This window comes from Callorhinus ursinus, unplaced genomic scaffold (genome assembly GCF_003265705.2).
Source record: "Callorhinus ursinus isolate GAN/ISIS: 27379988/994484 unplaced genomic scaffold, GSC_fseal_2.0 scaffold5, whole genome shotgun sequence".
NCBI lineage: Eukaryota > Metazoa > Chordata > Mammalia > Carnivora > Otariidae > Callorhinus > Callorhinus ursinus.
In genome coordinates, this window is record NW_027397067.1 from 20,704,386 (window position 1) to 20,724,402 (window position 20,017).

At 44.3% G+C, this 20,017-nt stretch overlaps 2 protein-coding genes across 13 annotated transcripts in view; one reads left to right on the plus strand and one right to left on the minus strand.

Moving 5' to 3' along the window:
- The window catches only part of SULF1 (sulfatase 1), a 175,419-nt gene that overhangs the window by 146,650 nt on the left and 8,752 nt on the right, over positions 1–20,017 (plus strand). For 9 of the 12 annotated variants that reach the window (XM_073892861.1, XM_073892863.1, XM_025870700.2 and 6 more), the window contains 7 exons: positions 705–951; positions 2,776–2,872; positions 3,346–3,440; positions 3,955–4,020; positions 4,899–5,071; positions 8,908–9,050; positions 9,145–9,268. In XM_073892861.1, the coding sequence (XP_073748962.1) occupies positions 705–951; positions 2,776–2,872; positions 3,346–3,440; positions 3,955–4,020; positions 4,899–5,071; positions 8,908–9,050; positions 9,145–9,268 (945 nt within the window). Of the gene's footprint in view, positions 1–704; positions 952–2,775; positions 2,873–3,345; positions 3,441–3,954; positions 4,021–4,898; positions 5,072–8,907; positions 9,051–9,144; positions 9,269–11,089; positions 11,124–12,327; positions 12,394–20,017 lie in introns of all 12 variants that reach the window. The other 3 variants (XM_073892866.1, XM_073892868.1, XM_073892867.1) reach the window with 2 other exon arrangements.
- The window catches only part of SLCO5A1 (solute carrier organic anion transporter family member 5A1), a 300,426-nt gene continuing 292,813 nt past the window's right edge, over positions 12,405–20,017 (minus strand). Inside the window, exon 12 of the transcript XR_012378229.1 lies at positions 12,405–15,477. The gene's annotated coding sequence lies outside the window, so the exon portion shown is untranslated. The remainder of the gene's footprint in view (positions 15,478–20,017) is intronic.

The following is a 20,017-nucleotide window of genomic DNA, read 5'->3' on the forward strand; positions in this document are numbered from 1 at the left end:
TATCGAGAGCATTTACCCTTTTAAAAAAAACAGCCCAGTGTTGTGGAAAGACTGCAGCCTTTAGAATCTGGTAGATTAGAGTCCTAGTTCCCACAGCTGTTGGCTCCATAACCTTGCAAAATGTAGGTAGCATTCAGAGCTTCAGTTTTCCCATCCTTAAGAATCATCACACCAAATTTATGAGCCTGTTCTATCTAATAAGTTTTTTTAATATGAGAATTTATTATAATAAAACAGGTCTTCCAAGATCATGGATCAGAGATAAGTATGAGGTGAATAATACATAGCAAAAGCCCAATCAATGATAGTCACTATTATGATTAGTACCATAATTGGGAATATAGTTTTATCCAAACAAACTGCCTTAGCAGTTCACGTTGAAAATGCAGTATGGAAGTTCACAGCCTGCTGTGAGTGGAAAGGAACTTAGACATCCCTCAGACGTACCCCCCACTGGGGACAAAGGACTGAGGCCCAGGGGAGCATGCCATCCACCATGCTGCTATGCAGCACCCAAGCTCAAAGAAGAGCCCAGCCCTCCCAACGTGAATCCCAGTGGGCTGCCCGCAGCTCCCCAAAGCCCCTCCACAATGCAGTTTAAACTGCTTGCACTTCCCAGAATGCTCACTGAGCCAGGTGGTGCCTTTCCTCCCTCCTAAACTACACCTGGACGTCCATATTAATGTGTCTTCCCTTATTTCCAGAGTACAAGCCCAGATTTGTCCATACCCGGCAAACACGTTCCTTGTCAGTCGAATTTGAAGGCGAAATATATGACATAAACCTGGAAGAAGAGGAATTGCAAGCGTTGCGACCGAGAAACATTGCCAAGCGCCATGATGAAGGCCACAGGAGGCCCGGAGGTGCCCAGGCTGCCGGCGACGGGGACGTGATGCTGGCAGACAGAGACAATGCCCTGGGCCTGCCCACCTCCGTCCGAGTGACTCACAAGTAGGAAGGCTTTAGGTGTTCACGGCGGCTGAATTCCCAGTCATGCCCCCCTCCGCATTATCCCTGTTTGGCTTCTTTATCAAAAGTGTTATCACTCAGCCATACAGGGTCCGGAGGCTGGCCTACAGAACAACTGGGATTTTTAAAGAAGCAAGGGGGAGTCCAAACAGTCGTACATTTGGACACATGCTTTGGGTTGGGTTTCACATGAAGGCTGATCAGCTGGGAATTTAGCTAGAGTGGTTCTGTCACATGTTTGTGGGTTTTTTTAAAGATTTTATTTATTTATTTGACAGAGAGAGACACAGCGAGAGAGAACACAAGCAGGGGGAGTGGGAGAGGGAGAAGCAGGCTTCCCATGAGCAGGGAGCCCAATGCAGGCTCGATCCCAGGACCCCGGGGTCGTGACCTGAGCCGAAGGCAGATGCTTAATGACTGAGCCACCCAGGCGCCCCGGTTCTGTCACATCTTAACTTAGCAGGCATGGAGCTCTGCCCTTGAACAGTTACCTTTGTGGGAGTCTAGGGAACAGATGGAAACCATGACTGTCACTGTAGAGGCTCAGAGCAGTTGTATACTCGTAGCCCAAGGAAAGACTGTGGGTCCTAGAGAAGCTTCCAGAGAGGTGGGATGTGTTGGAAATGGACATAAGATGCAGAAACACCTAACTAACCAGGGCAGATCCCAGAGAGCGCGGAGGGTCTCGGGAGTCGTGGAGACAGGGAAGGAGGCGATTATCCCACAACTGTAATGAACCACCTTGGTTCTCCATTTCCTTCCAAAATCCAGCTACTCTCTTGATAGAGAAAAATTTTCTTCTGAATTTATTAGCAAAGTTTTTTCCTCTCTCTCATTCCATCACTTTGGGGAGGCCTGGTATCATGACCTCTGGCAGGATTTTTATCTTTGGGACTGGTCTTCTCGTGCCTGTACAGTTGATCTTGAACAAGGCAGGGGTTGGGGAGAGAGACCCTTCCCCCACACCCACAGTTGAAAATCCACGTATAGTGTTTGACTCCCCAGAAACTTAACTACTAGTGGCCTAGAGCTGACCAGAAGCCTTAGTGATAACATAAACAGTCGATTAACCCATATTTTATATATATCATATACTTATTCTTATGATAAAGTAAGTCAGAGAAACAGTGTTATTAAGAAAACCATAAGGAAGAGAAAATATATATACAGTACTGGCTGTGTTTATCCAAAAAAAAAAAATCTACCTATATGTGACCCCATGCGGTTCCAGCCTGTCGTTCCAAGGTCAACTATAGTTGTTAGAGTTATACACTAGGAGACTTAGATCAGGATTTGTGTCTCTTTCAGTCTCGATCGACCCTTTATCCCAACTTTTCTCTATCCCTAGGGCTGTTTCTTTGCTTCAAACTGAATGGGATACTTGAGGCAGGCTCTTTGTAACAAAACGAATGGGATAAATAACCCCCTTCTAACTGCATTGCTCTAATCAGACAACTTACTTCCATTATAACTGTGGAAACTTCCATTTCCCCTACAGTAGTTGATGAGACTCTCAACACTACAGTTTTCTGGTGGTAGCTGTTCCTGGGGACGTGAATATTGAACGTTGCTATGAAATGGGATCTTAGTAAGGGTCTCTCTCTGACACCATCCTTACCCCAGCCGGCTGGCCAAGAGACATTCCCACGTATCCTTCCTTGTCTATGGCTCAACTTCAAACTACTGCTTGCTTCCAAATTAAGAGTTTAGAAGACAATTATTTTCCCTTTGCTATTTCTAATGGGTTTAAACAAATATTCGCATATAAACCTATTTCTAATGTTTTTGGTTTGTTTGCTTTTGCAGATGCTTTATTCTTCCGAATGATACAATCCACTGTGAGAGAGAACTATATCAATCGGCCAGAGCCTGGAAGGACCACAAGGCATACATTGATAAAGAGGTTAGCCACGGCTGCACGATTGGAAGGTGTCTTCCAAATGCAAACTCGGCTCACCAGCCCCCCGGTGACTGGTGGGGCTCGCTGTGTGTCCACTTCATTTTTTTTTTTGCAATGACAATTATGTGAAAAATAGGGTAGCAAGGTATTTATCTTTCCCTGGGGATGTAGTGATCGACCTGCCTGAAAACAAAATAGGGTGTGAGAAAAAGTAGTGGGGATTGGCTCGATGACCTGTTGAAATCTCCATGAGGAAATGATCCAGTCGTAAGTGAGGCATCTGTTAATGTTTATGTACAGCACATCCTCAGGAACATCGTGACAGACATACTCTGTGCTCAGTTTCTTTCCAAGTTAATTATCATCTCAGCAGAATAGCTGGAATTACGGAACACAGAAAACAAGGTGAAAAGAGGGGCACCCGGCATAGGAAATCCTGATCTTCAAATGTCATTGTTCAAATATGTGTCTTCCAGATTGAAGCCTTGCAAGACAAAATTAAGAATTTAAGAGAAGTGAGAGGACACCTAAAAAGGAGAAAGCCAGAGGAATGTGCCTGTAGCAAACAGAGGTGAGTGTGCAGCTACCTCGTGGCCTTACTTCCAAACTTGTGTTTCCACAAGCTCCAGGGATAAGCACTGGGCTTGTTTCTCTCTTATACCAGTAGAAACTGAATTTGTTATCATATACTGTAATGACCTAAACTCTTGGTCTAATGAAATATGTCCTAAACCTAAGGTGAAGGTTAAAAATCCCCATTAAGCTAAGATAGTTAAAGTAATCACTTGCCTTCTATTCTTCTTTCTGTTTATAAAGTGAATTGTCGGGGCGCCTGGGTGACTCAGTTGGTTAAGCGTCTGCCTTCAGCTCAGGTCATGATCCCAGGGTCCAGGGATTGAGCCTCACATCGGGCTCCCTGCTCAGCGGGGAGTCTGCTTCTCCCTCTGCCCCTCCCTCCTGCTCTGCTCTCTCTCACTCTCTCTCAAATAAATAAATAAAATCTTTAAAAACAAAATAAAATAAAGTGAACTGTCTGATCCAATGTGAGACTACGAAGACTCACTTTTTAATCTTCTTGCCCGTAGCTATTATAATAAAGAAAAAGGTGTAAAAAAGCAAGAGAAGGTGAAGAGTCATCTCCACCCATTCAAGTAAGTGAGTCTCTGTTTTCCGCATTTGCTGGGAGTGGAGGACTGTCCACTGGGCACTTCTGAAATGTAGTAGGGACCCCTGTCTTCCAAGTGGTGCTGCTTCCAAGCAAGCAGATTTAGCCAGGAGGACACAGAGCTCAAGAAGTTGAAAACAAAGCCCACACCTTGCCAAGAGACTATGGGGATGCTTTTGGAATCCTTGAGGGGGAGACACGAGGAGTTCTGCTCTAATTCTACGTGTGTTTTCTGTCGATGTATGGGATGGTAACTGGATTTTATTCTATGCACTGCTTTTTATGAACAGTGATTGGGAAATGGGACCGTCTTGATTAGGTTGGTGTGTTCCATAGAGTAGTCTGCAATCGTGCTGAATACTGAACGTTGGGAGAAATATACATATTTTTAAAATAACAGTAAAATTTGCATGTGAAGGGGATTTAGTTTTGAGCCTCAACAAAAATTGAGCCCTTTATGGAAAAAACAAAATAATAACAAAAGGAAATTCTTTCCAAGTCATCTAACCCTGCTAACTATTGACTTTATGGCTGATGAGTACCGAGTCCCCACGGAGTTAAGCCATTTGTCCAAATGCTGTGGCTAGCGGGATCCATGGATTCATGTTGACATTTATTTCCACCAGTGTTTCCATGTAAATAAGGAAGAAAATGTTGATCCTTCCAGGCTCAGTAAAATTCTAAGAGAGTTGTCACTTCATGAGTTTGTCTTCACTCTTGCCAATTATAGTTCAAGGCCCTCTGTGAAAAATAAGTCATCTATTATTGTGTGTCTGCCTATTTGTGTGAGATTCGTAACAATGATAGTATTTTTCATTGGGAAAGTGCTTTCTGACCATGAACACATCCCTTCCGTTGGAACAGGGAAGCTGCGCAAGAAGTAGACAGCAAGCTGCAGCTTTTCAAGGAGAACCGTAGGAGGAAGAAGGAGAGGAAGGAGAAGAAACGCCAGAGGAAGGGGGAGGAATGCAGTCTCCCTGGCCTCACCTGCTTCACCCACGACAACAACCACTGGCAGACGGCCCCATTCTGGAACTGTAAGTATTGTGTGGTTTTTGGTTTGCGGGTGTTTTGCTTTAAAAATATTTTTCTCAGTTTTGGGGTGCCTGGGTGGCTTAGTGGGTTAAGCATCGAATCTTGGTTTTGGCTCAGGTCACGATCTCAGGGTTGTGAGATCCAGCCCCACATGGAGCTCCTCACTCAGCACGGAGACTCTCCCTCTGCTTCTGCCCCTCCCCCCACTCGTGCTCTCTAAATAAATAAATAAAATCTTTAAAAAAAATAAATATTTTTCCCAGTTTTATTGAGATATAATTGACACACAGCACTGTATAAGTTCAAGGTGTACCACATAATGACCTGACTTCTGTGTATTGCGACATGATGACCACAGTAAGTTCAGTTAACATCCGTCACCTCATCTGAGTTGCCAGTAACTGCCGCCATGCAGAGAGACAGCACCTCACACTACAGTTACTAAGACTAGGGCTTCAGCAGCATGAAACCAGGGATCTGGAATGATTCAAGAGGAGAGCATCATATTATTTTCTGTACTGGCAACTAGAATGATCTTGCCAAAAATTACAGTTTTCTTTGGAAATTTGTTTTTGTATTTTATTTGGAAATGCCAAGTTCGCCCTGGGTGTTTCTCCTGATGGTGTTATTTCACATACTGCCCAGCTCCTGGCAGAGTCCCTACCCAATAAGACTGGGTTTACTTAGGGCGCCTGGGTGGCTCAGTTGGTTAAGCGACTGCCTTCAGCTCAGGTCATGATCCCGGAGTCCCGGGATCGAGTCCCACATCGGGCTCCCTGCTTGACGGGGAGTCTGCTTCTCCCTCTGACCCTCTTCCCTCTCGTGCTCTCTATCTCTCATTCTCTCTCTTTCAAATAAATACATTAATTAATTAATTAAAAAAAAAAGACTGGGTTTACTTATATCTATTACTAAATAACTAAATAAATGGACGAACACTCTTACCTCGAATAGATTTTGTTTCTGCTTTATTTCATATCATGCTCTAAGTGTAATAAAAGGAAGTGAAAACCCCTTCAATGCAGGGGCTGCATTCTAATTCTCAGTCCTTTTTGGAACCTAGCACCATGCTCACAAAAGAATAGGGACTCTACAAAATACACGGTTTTACATGGAATTGCTGATGATATGGAATAATAACAATTGTGCGCTTTTTTTTTTTTTTTTTTTTGGAGAGAGAGAGCGCAAGCGCCCGTTTGGCAGGAGGGCAGAGGGAGAGGGAGAGAGAGAATCTTAAGCAGGCTCCACACCCAGCGCAGAGCCCAATGCAGGGCTCGATCTCAGGACCTTGAAATCATGACCTGAGTCAAAATCAAGAGCTGGACACTTAGCCAACTGAGTCACCCAGGTGCCCCAACGATTGTACGTTTTTAAAATTCACACTTACATGTGCTTTAGTGGCCTATGCACAGTATTAACTGAGGTTATCTAGGAATAGTGCCCTAAATTTTTGTGACACATCATCTGATTGAAGGCTTACCATCCCAAGGAGTAGCTAAAACTACAAATCTTCTCATTGAAAAGATCCCAGGATACCACCTGGGGCAGTGTTTCTCAAAGTGGGATTTGGAGACTCCAGGAACCCAAGACCATTCTTGGGGTTTTGGGACCTATCTCTGAAGACTTTTGTTTTATCTGTCCATTCGGATGCTTTTTGATTTCAGTGCCAAGTTTGCATTTTCATTTCCTGCCACTTCAAGGCCAAGTGAACTCTTAAACTCATAGCATTTCACTTTTAATCTTGTTCCCTAAACTGGGGCGTGAGGATCCCTGAGGATCATTCAGGTTGCGGGGGTCCATTCCCCACCAAGTTCTGGGCTGGGGCACAGGAAACACAACAATCTGAAATATCATTTCTGTGGGGCAAGGATGAATAGATGGAGCAAAGTGGATCTTTAGGGCAGTGAAACTACTTTGTATGACACTATACTGGTGGATACGTGGCATTATACATTTGGCAAAGCCCATAGAACATACAACACCCAGAGCAAACCCTAATGTAGGCTATGGACTTTGGGTGATGATGTGTCAATGTAGGTTCATCAACTGTCGCAGATGCATTACTGTTGTGAGGGATGTTGATAATGGGGAAGGTTGGGCATCTGTGGAGATGGGGTAGTCTCTAGAAAGTCTCTGTGTCTTCTGCTCAGTTTTGTTGTGAACCGTTTTATGCTCGAAAAACTCTATTAAAACAAAATTTGAAAAAATTTCTCATTCATTGTTTAAAACATTTTTTCAGCTTAAGGGGATAGTGTATTTAATATTAGATGGGGGGGGAACCTGGGTGGCTCAGTCAGTCAAGCGTCTGCAGCTCAGGTCGTGATCCCAGGGTCCTGGGATCAAGCCCTGAGTCAGGCTCCCTACTCAGCAGAAAGTCTGCTTCTCCTTCTTTCCCTCTCTCTTTTTCTCACTCTCTCTGTCTCTCAAATAGATAAATAAAATCTTAAAAAAAAAGATACTGGATAGGGGGTTAAGTAGCATGTAATGGTTAAGAGTATACCCTCTAGGGGCACATTGGTGGCTGAGTTGGTTAAGCATCTGCCTTCAGCTCAGGTCATGATCCCAGGGTCCTGGGATCAAGTCTGTCATCAGGATCCCTGCTCATCAGGGAGTCTGCTTCTCCTCTCCCTTTGCCCTTCCCTGCTTGTGTTCTCGCTCTCTCGCTCATTCTCTCTCTCAAATAAATAAATAAATAAAATCTTTAAAAAAAAGAGAGAGAGAGAGTATACCCTCTAGCCAGACCCCTAATGCTGCCCCTCGTCAACTGTGTGGCCTTGGATAAATTACTTAACTTCTCTGTGCCTCATTTTTCCCATCTGTAAAATGGAATAACATAATTTCTGTCTCTAAGGTTCTTTTAAGGATGAAATGGGTTAATACATGCAAAGTACATAATGAACATTGAATGCTCATTAAGTGTGCCTATCCCAATTGTTTTAAAAATATTTGCTAGACAAGGTCAACAAATTTGGAAACTGCCTTTCTATAAAAGATCAGGTAGTTTGTTTTGTTTTGTTTTAATTTGACATCTGTTTTATATACTTTCCACCAGTTAACCAGTGAACCTCTGCATGGTACAAAACATGTTCATGGTCATAGCCCATTTCATGTTAAAACACTGTTGGGGCACCTGGGTGGGTGCAGTCAGTTAAGTGTCCAACTCTTGGTTTCAGCTCAGGTCGTGATCTCAGGGTCGTGAGATTGAGCCCTGAGTTGGGGTCTGCGCTCAGCGTGGCGTCTGCTTGAGATTCTCTCTCCCTCTCCCTCTGCCCCTCCCTGCGACACGCGCGCGCATGCGTGTGCGCTCTCTCTCGCAAATAAATAAATCTTTAAAAAAAAAAAGTTGCTACAAAGATCACAAATAATCCCCTCTTTCTGTGCACCATTTTTGAGGTGTGGCCATGACACAGAGAACAAGCAAGGGCACCAGGTCCATCTCTGTACTATGCAACTATTTTTTTTCCTTTTTTAAGAAAAGGTAAGAATAACCAGAAATAAAAGTTCTGATCATTTCCTTCCCATTCTCCACTCACTCGCCCTCAGAGACCATTGCCTGACGGTGGGGGGCAAACTAATGTGCCTAAAACCTCACCTTGGCCTTCAGTCTGTATTCACGATCATAGATTGCCACTGTTTTTCCCATCTTCCACCTCTTCCCACAGCAAATTCTTTAGATGGGAGAAAATATAATTTTTTTTAACATCCAACCACACAGTAGTTACAAGACAGAAAACGTGCCCCTTTCAGTATAAAGATAAGGAAATGGTAGAATGGCTAGCCTGCCTCCATTTTTTGTTTTTTCATTCTTTTCATTTTGTTGTTCTGTTTTTACCAACAGTGGGATCTTTCTGTGCCTGCACGAGTTCTAACAACAACACCTACTGGTGCTTGCGCACGGTTAACGAGACACATAATTTTCTCTTCTGTGAGTTCGCCACTGGCTTTTTGGAGTATTTTGATATGAATACAGATCCTTATCAGGTAGGTCGATACGTTTTCATGTAATGCAGTTTGTTGACAATAAACTAGCCAGAACCTGAGCTTACCTTTCCTGTCCTGGCATCTTGGTCCGCAGCTCACAAACACAGTGCACACGGTGGAACGGGGCATTTTGAATCAGCTACACGTACAACTCATGGAGCTCAGGAGCTGTCAAGGATACAAGCAGTGCAACCCAAGACCAAAGGGCCTGGAAGTTGGTAAGGGGGGGCAGGTTCCTGTATTTCCTGGGAAATTCTTTGTGTCGAGTTTTCTGCCTGTGAAACGTCTCTAGGCATAGACGCACAGAGTTTGGGATACTTACGGGGGAGACTTCCCAGGCAGTTCTGAATATAATGTGTTCTCAAAGTTTACCTCTGGGAGCATTAATGAAAAAGCTAACGCGCCCAAAGATTTGGTGAACGTTTCATTTCAGTTTCTCCCACACGTTGGTTCTACTAGTAAAGCTTCCTGAATGAAGCATCCACTGGCAGATGGGACGAAAGCATGGGGGATTTATTTGTCATTGCTGCCAACAGGCATAATACAGACTCTAGGTAAACCGGGATATCCTCAAATTTTTAGGTGAATTTGGACGGAAACACCCAATGCCCTGTTTCTGCTTATCACACAGTTGGGAGCTGCCCCGGGGGAGATCCCTGCCCAGGACACAGGCAATTAGATTTCTTTTACCAGGATTTCCCCTCTGAAACTAGAGATACTTGAGTAATGCACTGTCTTGGGCTCTAACAAGCGTTAGAGGGCCCATACGGAGTCAGCCAAATGTTCCCTCCCCGGGCTGCCGCGTTAAACTAACCTATCTCTCCTTTGGTTCATAGGGCCGCAGTTCTTTTCAGTCTGTCCCTGCCCTTTCCTAGTTGATGAGAATACTGATTTTCTCCTAATTCCGGTAGAACTGTAAATTCCAGCAGTCCACAGAAGGAAGGAGAAAGAGCTAGCTCTGGCAAGGGCATGGGCATCAGCAGAGCCTGCCAACCCCAAAAGGGCAAAGAGCGGGACTCCCCGGCAGTGGGGAGCGCTCTGCAGGAACCCCTTGTGTGCAGCTGGGTTTTCTCAGCATCCTTAAAGCCGGTGTCTCGGGGTCCCTGGCAGAGCCAGCATCACCAGCACTAGGTCATGTGACTGAAAGGGGGGGGCCCATTCTCAAAGGATCAACATCCGCCACCTGTCATTTCCACCATCGTAGGGTCCTGAGGCTTTTGAGCGGCAAAGGTCCCATAAGAAATTATAAACCCTGTGAGATGGGTCACCTCACAGCTATCAGCCAAATTTCCTAGTTAACACCTTACTCAGATGAATGGCCCTCAGAAAAGTCCAGTCCTGACTTCCAGAAGAAGTCTTTTGATCACAACCCCACTCAGCTCAAATCTTTTCAGATATCTTGCTTCCCTGTTTGAGCTTTTCCTCAAATCTTAGCCCTCCACACACCAAAAAGGGGGAGGGGAGCCCAACAAGGCCTAGAAATTAAACCAGTTATTAGAAACACTAGAAATATTACACCCAGACATTTCTCCCCCAAAAGACCTCGCTCTCTTACAGGTGATGACGTAACTGCCCAGAGAAGTCTGACAGTCCCTAGGGATGACACACCAGGGGGAGCTCATGATTGCCGTTCGGCCCAAAGTAGTCCTCTCCACCTTCTAGACGATTTCTCAGGGAGATGATCATTGGCCCTTTTTTTTTTTTTTCCCAAGTGTCTTGTCTCAAAATAAGCAACATTGTACTGAGACTGACTGGAAGGACTTCTCTTCCTGCTCTTAAATGGGCTCTCCTCCTTTCCCATTGCACTCATGTTTCAAATGAACTCCTCTGCGTTTTATCTCAGACCTTTTTATTTATAGCTTTCAATCCTCATTTTGAACCTGTCTACTAGAAAAGCTCTGTGGGACTCCGGCACTGTCTGTATTTAACACAATCTATTTCTTTCTAGGAGTTAGATGTTGTGCATGGAAAACCACGTAGTGAATGGTTTTATGAGTTCTAAAGCTAACATAAATTACTCTTGTATTTTCCTATATCAGGAAATAAAGATGGAGGAAGCTATGACCTACACAGGTATTCACACTTTTTTATTCTCCCCCCGCAGCTTCTTTTCCCAATAATTGCATGATCCAGCCATTTCAACTAATTTCCGTTTCTCACCATGTTGCACAGAGCATAGTGTGGGGTGCATGCATGGGCTAACAGCATTCTCCACCAGATTGTGTCATTGGTTGCAGATCTGTCATTTTGCTTTAAATCAGCTGACTGTCACCGCAGGATGTCTCTCAGGGCATTACTCCATGTGTGTTTGCTCATTAGATGATGCTTTTAAGCATGGAATGTTGTGAAAGGGGGAAAAAACAACCAGAATGACCTTTGGGAGCCCTGGGGAGAGGTTGGGAGAATGATTTCCCTTGTGGTGCTTACACGTTGGTTTGCTGGAGAGGCTTCATGGAAACTAGTTCGAGATTTTTATGAAATATAATGTCAAAGACCCAAAAGGAATAATGGGAATTTCAAGAGCATTCTGAAGCTGAAGTTGGAGGAAATAGGCGCTTCCTTGTGAAGAGCCCTTAATTAACTTGGGTGGGGAAAAGCAGCAGTGATACGATTCAGAAGGCTCTGCAGGGTGGTGGTTGGTGAGCAGAAGGCGCTGGGGTCGGGGACAGAGAGGTCCTTGCATTAGCACAGAGACGATTCCGCCTGACACACCCAAACTTCATAAACGGGCCTCAGCCCAACCATCTTGTTCCCTCCGACCCCCACCCATCCCTCCTCTCCCGTCGTGTTCTGGAGGTGGGCACCCGCACACCTGGCATCGTCAGCCCTTGATAATTTTCCACTCTTAGCGTAGACCTCAGGTGGGCTTGTCAGAAATGTGCAGTGTGGGACAGGAGGGGACTGACCTTACCACCTCTACGGTGGGGAAACTGAGGCACGACATGTCGGCACCCTTGCTGATGAATCCATCAAAAGAACATGGACTTCCTTGGTGCCATGCCAGGGCACCCTGTCTACCCCACCGCCTCCCCTCAAGCCTCCTGAGCTCTAGTCTCAGATTCCCCCTTTACCAGGGCAGCTCACTGGTCTGACCGGAAGCTAAACAACCGGAAAGGTGAGGGGTGGGGGAAGGGGAGATGTCAACAACTAACAAAACAAAGAAAGCTGGGCTTTTGAGGATCCTTAATAACCATGTATGTATCTCTTCTTTTTCTCTTCTCTCCTGCGTTCTTTCCTTTCCTGGCTCTGCCCCACCCCGACCCCACATCTCCCCCAGCACACATAGGACAGAGCAGAAGAACCCACTCTTAAGCTGGTCTCAGCCGGGATATGGGCTGACGAGGTAACGTCCCACACACCGGCACTCCTTCGCCTGCCCCCCAGGGGTCACATTAAGACGTTTCCAAAGTGTGACACTTTAAACGGACCAAACACTAAATATTGACTTTACAGTTATTTTATGATGCACTCAATTTTACAGCGAAGGGATTTTCAGTCGAGCTTTCTTTTATTCCCTGTCCTTAAAGGAGGTAAAAGGCTATGAACGGGTGACTTAAGCCAGACGCCGGGTCGGAGCTGAGTCAGAGAGCTCTTCTCCATCCAGTCATCCCCGGACAACTTTGAGATGAGGGATGTGGAACCGCAATCCGGTCATAATTAAGTGGCAAACATCTGGGACCCCTCCCTCTCCCTTCCCTGCCACCACCACTAAATCCATCACCCGTGAGGTCCTTTGTCACAGCCTCGGTGACTCGTTATTGCTGGGTCGCCTGTCTGAGAATGTAGCTGTGCGTGAAGGTGACAGAGTGTTACCTATCGCCTTCCTCCCCCCCCCCCCGCCAAAATTCCTTACCAAAGGACAAATCTAAGGATACTCTATAACTCAGAATGACTGGCATTTTGGGGTCCCACGGTTTCATAAGGGGGCAAGCTGGCTTTCAGTGGGTAGCCACGCTGCAGGCGGGAAATCATGAAACATGGTTACTGAGAGAGCGTCTGCCTGTCACGCCCAGGGACTCTCGGGATACCCAAAAGCAGTGTTTGATGTGGCCTCACCTGCTGGCGGTGTCCCGGTGGACTGAAGGGAGACAGATGTCAAACAAGCCACTGTCTGCGTGGAACTGCTGAAAAACCCGTCTCCAAATGGTGTCTGTGGGTATGCGGCCCTCCAGTCACAGCACTCCTGACAGCCTTCCTCAGAAGCCCGCATTCTTCAAGAAGATTCTGATTTTTTATTTTTATTTTTATGTTTTGGAAAACTAATCAAATGCATTTTTAATCATAAAATTCAATTATAAAGGACTTTGAGAAAACTGGTTGGCGACCAAACCTGAGGAATTTGAAATTTGAGAATTCAACTGAGTGTTTCAGAAGCATTCACCTTGCACAAGATTGACTACATAATAGCTTTAAAAACTGCCTTCCATTTTGTGGGTTTTGAAAAATTCATCTTTAGATTTGTTTAAATGGCCTTCGAAAAGCAAGTCTGTTCCTTGTTCAACTTCGTTATTTATTTTATTTCTTGATGGCTGTGGCCAGTGCCTGGGGCGAGGCCCCCTGAGAGGCTCGGTGGACTCAGCCCGGTCATTTTCCAGTTAGGACAAGCACAGAGTAAGGGCACCGTTGAGGAAGTAACTCCCATGACTCAGGAGATCATTTTTGGCTCGAGTTGAAAGCAGTCATTTCTGTGTTGCAAAATAGAATGGGATCAACAGGTTGAGGGGGTGTTTATTTTTCCCATTGCTTAGGAAAGCTAACGCTGCTTCCTTTTGATGTCCCGGAAATGCTCCTGGCAGGCATGGGGTGCATCTGGCGGCTGTGTGAGGCAGACGGGGGGGTTCTGGGTGGCCTCGCCCTGGCTGCTCCCTGGACCCCGCAGTGCCACACCCTGGAGACCAGCAGGCCACACTGTGCTTCACCCTCAGCAGCCATGCTTCTGCGTACCTTGCTTTTGCATGTTTTGATTCATCTCCCATGGGGCAACAGCTCATGCCTTGCAGATGGCTGTAGGTGAGCTAGCTGTGTGTTAGGGCCTGATTAGTAGCCAGTCTGCCTTGGGTTCAAGTCCTGCCTTGCTTAGTAAGAAGATGAGAATGGAAGGCCCAGTAACAATGAGTCTTATTAGTAAGGTGTACATGGGATGCAAAACATTAACATGAAGGAAAGAGTTCCATTCCAAAGAATGTTCCTATATTTTGTAAGAGACACAAACAGAGATACTCATCAGCACCACTGCCATCTTGTTCATCACTCTTTGGTAATCCAGAGTTCAGTCTTTTTTCTGAACTGCCTGGACTTCGTGAAGGACAGAATCCAGCCTCCACTGCCCTGCTCTGTGTTACTTTAATGAAGCTTCACCTGGTTCTCTTCTGTCACATCTGAGAATTCCATTTTATTGATTTTTTCTCTCCATATTTCTTTCCAGTTCTATTGAAAAAAATTGACACGCATCGCTGTCTAAGCACATTTTATTTGTAAGCTGCCTTGCTAGCCCCGTTGGACTTTTCTGTTTAAGATGCTTGACCAGGAGTTGGGTCAAGTCAGGGATTGGGGTTAAAGGGACCAGCGTCCTCAAGTAACAGAGGACTGAGGGTCAGAGTTGTTAGGGTGTGGGTCAGAGGCAGGGCCGCTGTGTGGGATGCAGGCACTGAAATCCAGCCAAAGCTCTGCTAGACAGGCCATGCCAACTGGTGGATAAGTTTTTTTTTTCACACACCAGTGGCCACCCTGGTCAGAATCAGGGGCAGGGACAAGTCAGGATTCATCTAAGCTCCCAAAGAATTCTCAGAATTTGGTCTTACTTTTCCAATAGTGATTCTACTCCCAGTGCCTTGTTTCTTGTACCGTAGAAGAAGAAACAAACATGTTGCAGGACTCGAAGACCCTTCCCTCCAAACTGAGGAGTGAAATTTACCTGTAATCGGCTTCAAAATTGAGAGGAAGATGAGAGGGGGCGCAATTAATCCTCTTTCATCCATTCAATAACTAAAGAAGGAAAGAATCTACATGGCCACCTCTATGCAAGCCACTGCCTTCTAGGAGAACATAGCAAGTATTATCATTACAACACAGAAAACAAAGTGCTCTGACAGGAGAAGACATGACGCTATAAGAGCCTTGTGGGGCCCCTAAACCCACCCCAGGGAATCCTGGGAAGCTTCCCAGGGAGGCGGCGTTCAGTGCTACATGTGGAAGGCAACCCTAGCATGATCTAGAATAGGATATGGAAGGAAGAAAACCAGTCCAACTAGAAGAGAGTGTTCTTTCAAAGGCAAGATTCATTTGGGGGGGATTGTGATCAATTCAAAGTAAGGACAAGGAAGGGTGTTGAGGGATAAGCAGAAGGGGTCAACAGCGCTGTTTTCATGAAGAGTGTTGTATATAGCCTGACCCACAGAATTTGTCTTCCAAACAAGGATATTTCCACCTGGAGGGAGAAGTAAAAATAATTAAAATTATCTGAATTTGATATCTGTATTTGCGGACCAATGACTTGATCAGTGGATTTATAAAATAATTGTATTTAAAAATGATTTTCTAAACTAAAATTCCAAAAATTCTGGACAAATCCTAAATGGAGGAGGATGCCAGTCCAACAGACATAAACTGGGACCATCCCAGCAATCTAGACAATTTGGTCACCCTGGTTGCAGACTCTGTCAGAAGATTGGATCTTTATCTTGAATGCAATAGGGAGATCTTCAAGAGTGTTGTAAACTGTGAGAAATAATATGAGAGGATTTGGGTTGATCAGATTAGGTAACATACATAGTTGTGAGGACAGTTTTGTGGGTCGGGTTAGCCACACAAAGTGTGGCTCCATTGCCTCCCAATTTGGGGACAATTTCTAGCAGTATTACCTGACTTACATTGTTCCTACACTCTCCTAAGTACTTTACGTATGTTAAATCACTTAACCATCACAATAACTTTATGAGGGCAGCACTGTGAGCCCCATTTAATTGATGAGAAAATTGAGTCACCGATAGACCAGGTAACTTTCCCAAGATCATGTAGCTGATAAATGAAAGAGTAGCTACCCAAGGAGTCTGAAGCTAGCATGTGCTTTTAATCTCCATACTGTGCTGATTCTCTCGAACAATTTAACCTTTTAACTTCATTTTCTCATCTGTAAAAAGGTGATCATATACATACGCATAATAATACTTAAGGATTACATGAACTGATATCTGAAAAGTGCTTAGCACATGTAAGCCCTGAATGTATATTATTCTATGAACGATGTTTGGTAATAAAGTTGAATAGTGAGAGAAATATCAAAGAGCCCCAGAATTTTGAAGGACATTTACCTTCACATTAATGGGTAATAAAATTAGTGGGCTTTTTAAAATAATGAAATATCAAGAAAGAGGGAAAATTATGTGTATTTGCCCCAATAAGCAGGTATGTGCTTTTAATCAGCCATCAACTATACAAAGTTATTCATCTATAGATAAATGACATAACTTACTATTTATAGTTCTACACTGCCTTCTTAGCTGAACGTTCATAGTCTTGTATTTGTGAAATAAATAGGTGTTCTTGCAATTCATCAATAAAATTAGTCCGCTAGAAATCTTCTATGCATAACAAATAAAAAGGTATTTACGATTGATTGGCTTTTAGTTATTTTGCAGGACACCGAGTTCAGAGTCTCTGAAATTTCAAAACTCAAAGCAAATTCCATTTCAGTCTAAAACATGCTGTGTTTCAAGCAGCCTGGATATCACGCACAAGGCACACCGCTTTAGTCCCAAATATTGGAAACCCTGTGCCTTCAGAAAAACATTCAAAGAGGACACAGAAAAACAGGGAATGGGTTCGGAGAAAGGAATGGATATGTTAGTGCAGATATTCTGCTGAGGCTCTCTCAATTTTGAAAATCAAATGATTGCCCTCAGAACTGAAACCTGGGAGGGAAGTACAGCCATGTGAATGAAAACATCCCTCCAGTGAGCAGCAATCAATGGAATTACAAGGCTTCTGACTGACCTATTGTTTGCCCCTTGAAATGAGAGACACCTAGCCCGGTGAAAGTCAAAGTTTGCTGTTGAGCACAAGTACCCAGAATCATCTAGAGGTGGGGGCTGTAATGGAGGGGCTCCCACCGTGCTGAGGAAACCCGAGGACAGGAAGAAGAGGGCCAGGAAATTGTGGAGGGAGTGATGCTCAAATTTCATTTTGAAGGCTGAGCGCCGACTCAGATACTGAGACAGGGAAGAACATTCTAGGAATAAATGCCAGTGCCGAGGAGGGAGAGAGCCTGGTGTTTTCAGGAAACACCACTGTTTTGGTGACGCTACGTCAGAGGCCATGTGCGGAGTAGGAACAGAACAGGCCGCTGGAGTCGGTAGGCATCAGGCAGTCTCTCCGTAGAAACTACTCTTTCTGCTTCGTAGGACACCAGTAGTCCTTGTGGATTAGAACACTGCTCCAGAAGAGTTACAGTTCCACGCATACGTGGTCTCTGCTACCCACGCGCAGAGGGGGACATAGTTACTGGTCATGTTTTTAAAGATGTATTTATTTTTTTCAGGGAGAGGAAGCAGGGGGAGAGGCAGAGGGAGAGAGAGAATCTCAAGCAGATTCCTTGCTGAGCGCAGAGCCTGACACAGGGTTTGATCTCATGACCCTGAGATCACAACCTGAGGCCAAAGCAAGAGTCTCAAGCTTAACGGACTAAGCTACCCCTGGTGCCCCTAATTATGTGGTCATGCTTTTAAAAGTAAATAAGTGCCACCCAGAAAGAAATGCGACTGAGCTTGAGACCGGCATGTGCTTTTGAATTTCTCTTAGGGGTTTTACAACTTTTCTGTTTCCCAGGTTGGGTGAGAATTACCTGGAACTTGAAATCATCTACATTTATTCCAAAAATTCATTTTTTCAGAACAAACCTATTCATATGTTTGCTCCCTGAATAAAGAACTTCAGAATGGCCCAAGAAAGAGGGGTCCTTTTGTGAGATGAGGATTGGCAGAAACCAGGACGGAAATGTGGACAATTCAGTTCTAATGTCTAACAAGGATTTCGACTTAATGTTTTGATACAACGGTGCATGTACAGAAAACTTGCAAGAACACTTCCAAGAAATTTTACCCCATTTGCCTTACTGTTCTCCCTTGTTCTCTGGCTCTTTTTCCACATACACACACATACTTTTTTTTTTCCCTGAATCATTTATAATTTGCCGATATCATGTATCTTTATATATAAGAGCTTTAGTACGTATTTCCCAAGGACAAAAACATTCTTACATAACTGTTGTACAGTTACCAAAGTCAGGCAATTTGACACTGATACAAGTCTATTAGCTGGTCCACAGTCCTTATTCAAATATTGCCAATTGTCCCATAATGTCATATTTATGGTTTGGGGAGGATTTTGTTTTTCTGGTCGGGGATCCAATCCGGAATCACACATTGTAGTAAATTGTCATGTCTTTTAGGTCTCTTTCCATCTGGAAATAGTTCCTCGACTTTTCATTACCATTCATGACATTCTAAAGTATACAGACCAGTTATTTTGTAAAATGTCCCCCAGTTGGGGTTTTTCTGATATTTCCTCATGATTGGACTAAAATTATGCATTTCTGAAGGAATACCATAAACGTGGAAGTGTGCACGCCGGGATATCTTTTTTTTTTAAGATATATTTATTTTTTTATTTGAGAGAGAGTGGGGGAAGGGGGAGAGGGAGGGGGAGAGAGAGAATCTCAAGCAGATTTTGTGCTGAGCGTGGAGCCCGCCGGCAGGGCTCAATCTCACGACCCTGAGATCATGACCTGAGCCAAAATCAAGAGTCATACACCCAGCCCACTGAGCCACCCAGGCATCCCTCAAGAGATCTTATAAGGAGATCCATGACATCCGTTTGGTGGTCTTACCTCTGATTACTTGGTTCACATGTGGTTTGCTAGGTTAATCCACTATAAAATTACTATTTGTCCTTCTTTAATTAGTAATTCATCCACTAGCTTTTGAGGAATTCATAATTCTTGCCTTAATCATTTTGATGACTGCAAAATGATGATTTTTTTTCCAACCTCATTATTCTTGCTACGTTTCTTTTTTTTTTTTAAGATTTTATTTATTTATTTGATAGAGAGAGAATGAGAGATAGAGAGCACAAGAGGGAAGAGGGTCAGAGGGAGAAGCAGACTCCCCGCCAAGCAGGGAGCCTGATGTGGGACTCGATCCCGGGACTCCAGGATCATGACCTGAGCCGAAGGCAGTTGTTTAACCAACTGAGCCACCCAGGCGCCCCTCTTGCTACATTTCTTAAGTGGTACTCTGCCATAGAGAAAAAAAATGCCCTTTTCTCATTTATATGTATATATGTATATATAGCAATAAGGATTCATAGATCCTTATTTTATCCCACCAGAAAACCTTTTGCTACCATTATTCATTTTGATGATCGAAATATCCCAGTGGATATCAGGTGGCTTCCATGTCCTTTTGGGGTGTCCCCATCATCTTTTGAGCACTCTATTGCTTTCAAGCCTAACTATGTTCCAAGTTCACCTTGTAGTTTCACTCCCCCACATCTGAAATCAGCCATTTCCCCAAAGATCCCCAGTTCCTTTCAAGTGGGGAGTGGCATTTGGACCCAAGATCTGGGTTTGAGGTGCATAGAATTGTTACGGAGGCATCTTTGTATGTAGACCCTCTGGGTAGACAGAGCTAAAATACACACGCACGGGTATTGACAGCCATTCCTCTTTCTACAGATATGGAGAATGTGTGGACATAGCTACCTAGATATATTAAAAGCCATATGTTCATACTGATACCTCTAATTCTAACTCAACAGCTCAAGATTCATTCTAGTCTTCTAGTTTCTATGTGGTAACTTCCTTTTCCAACTTTAAGAAGTCTAGTTCCCATTATCCTCAAAGGATCGACTCATCTGTTAAATGCTATAGCACACAGAAAGCAAGTTCAGAATTGCAAGATCCTACAACTGTA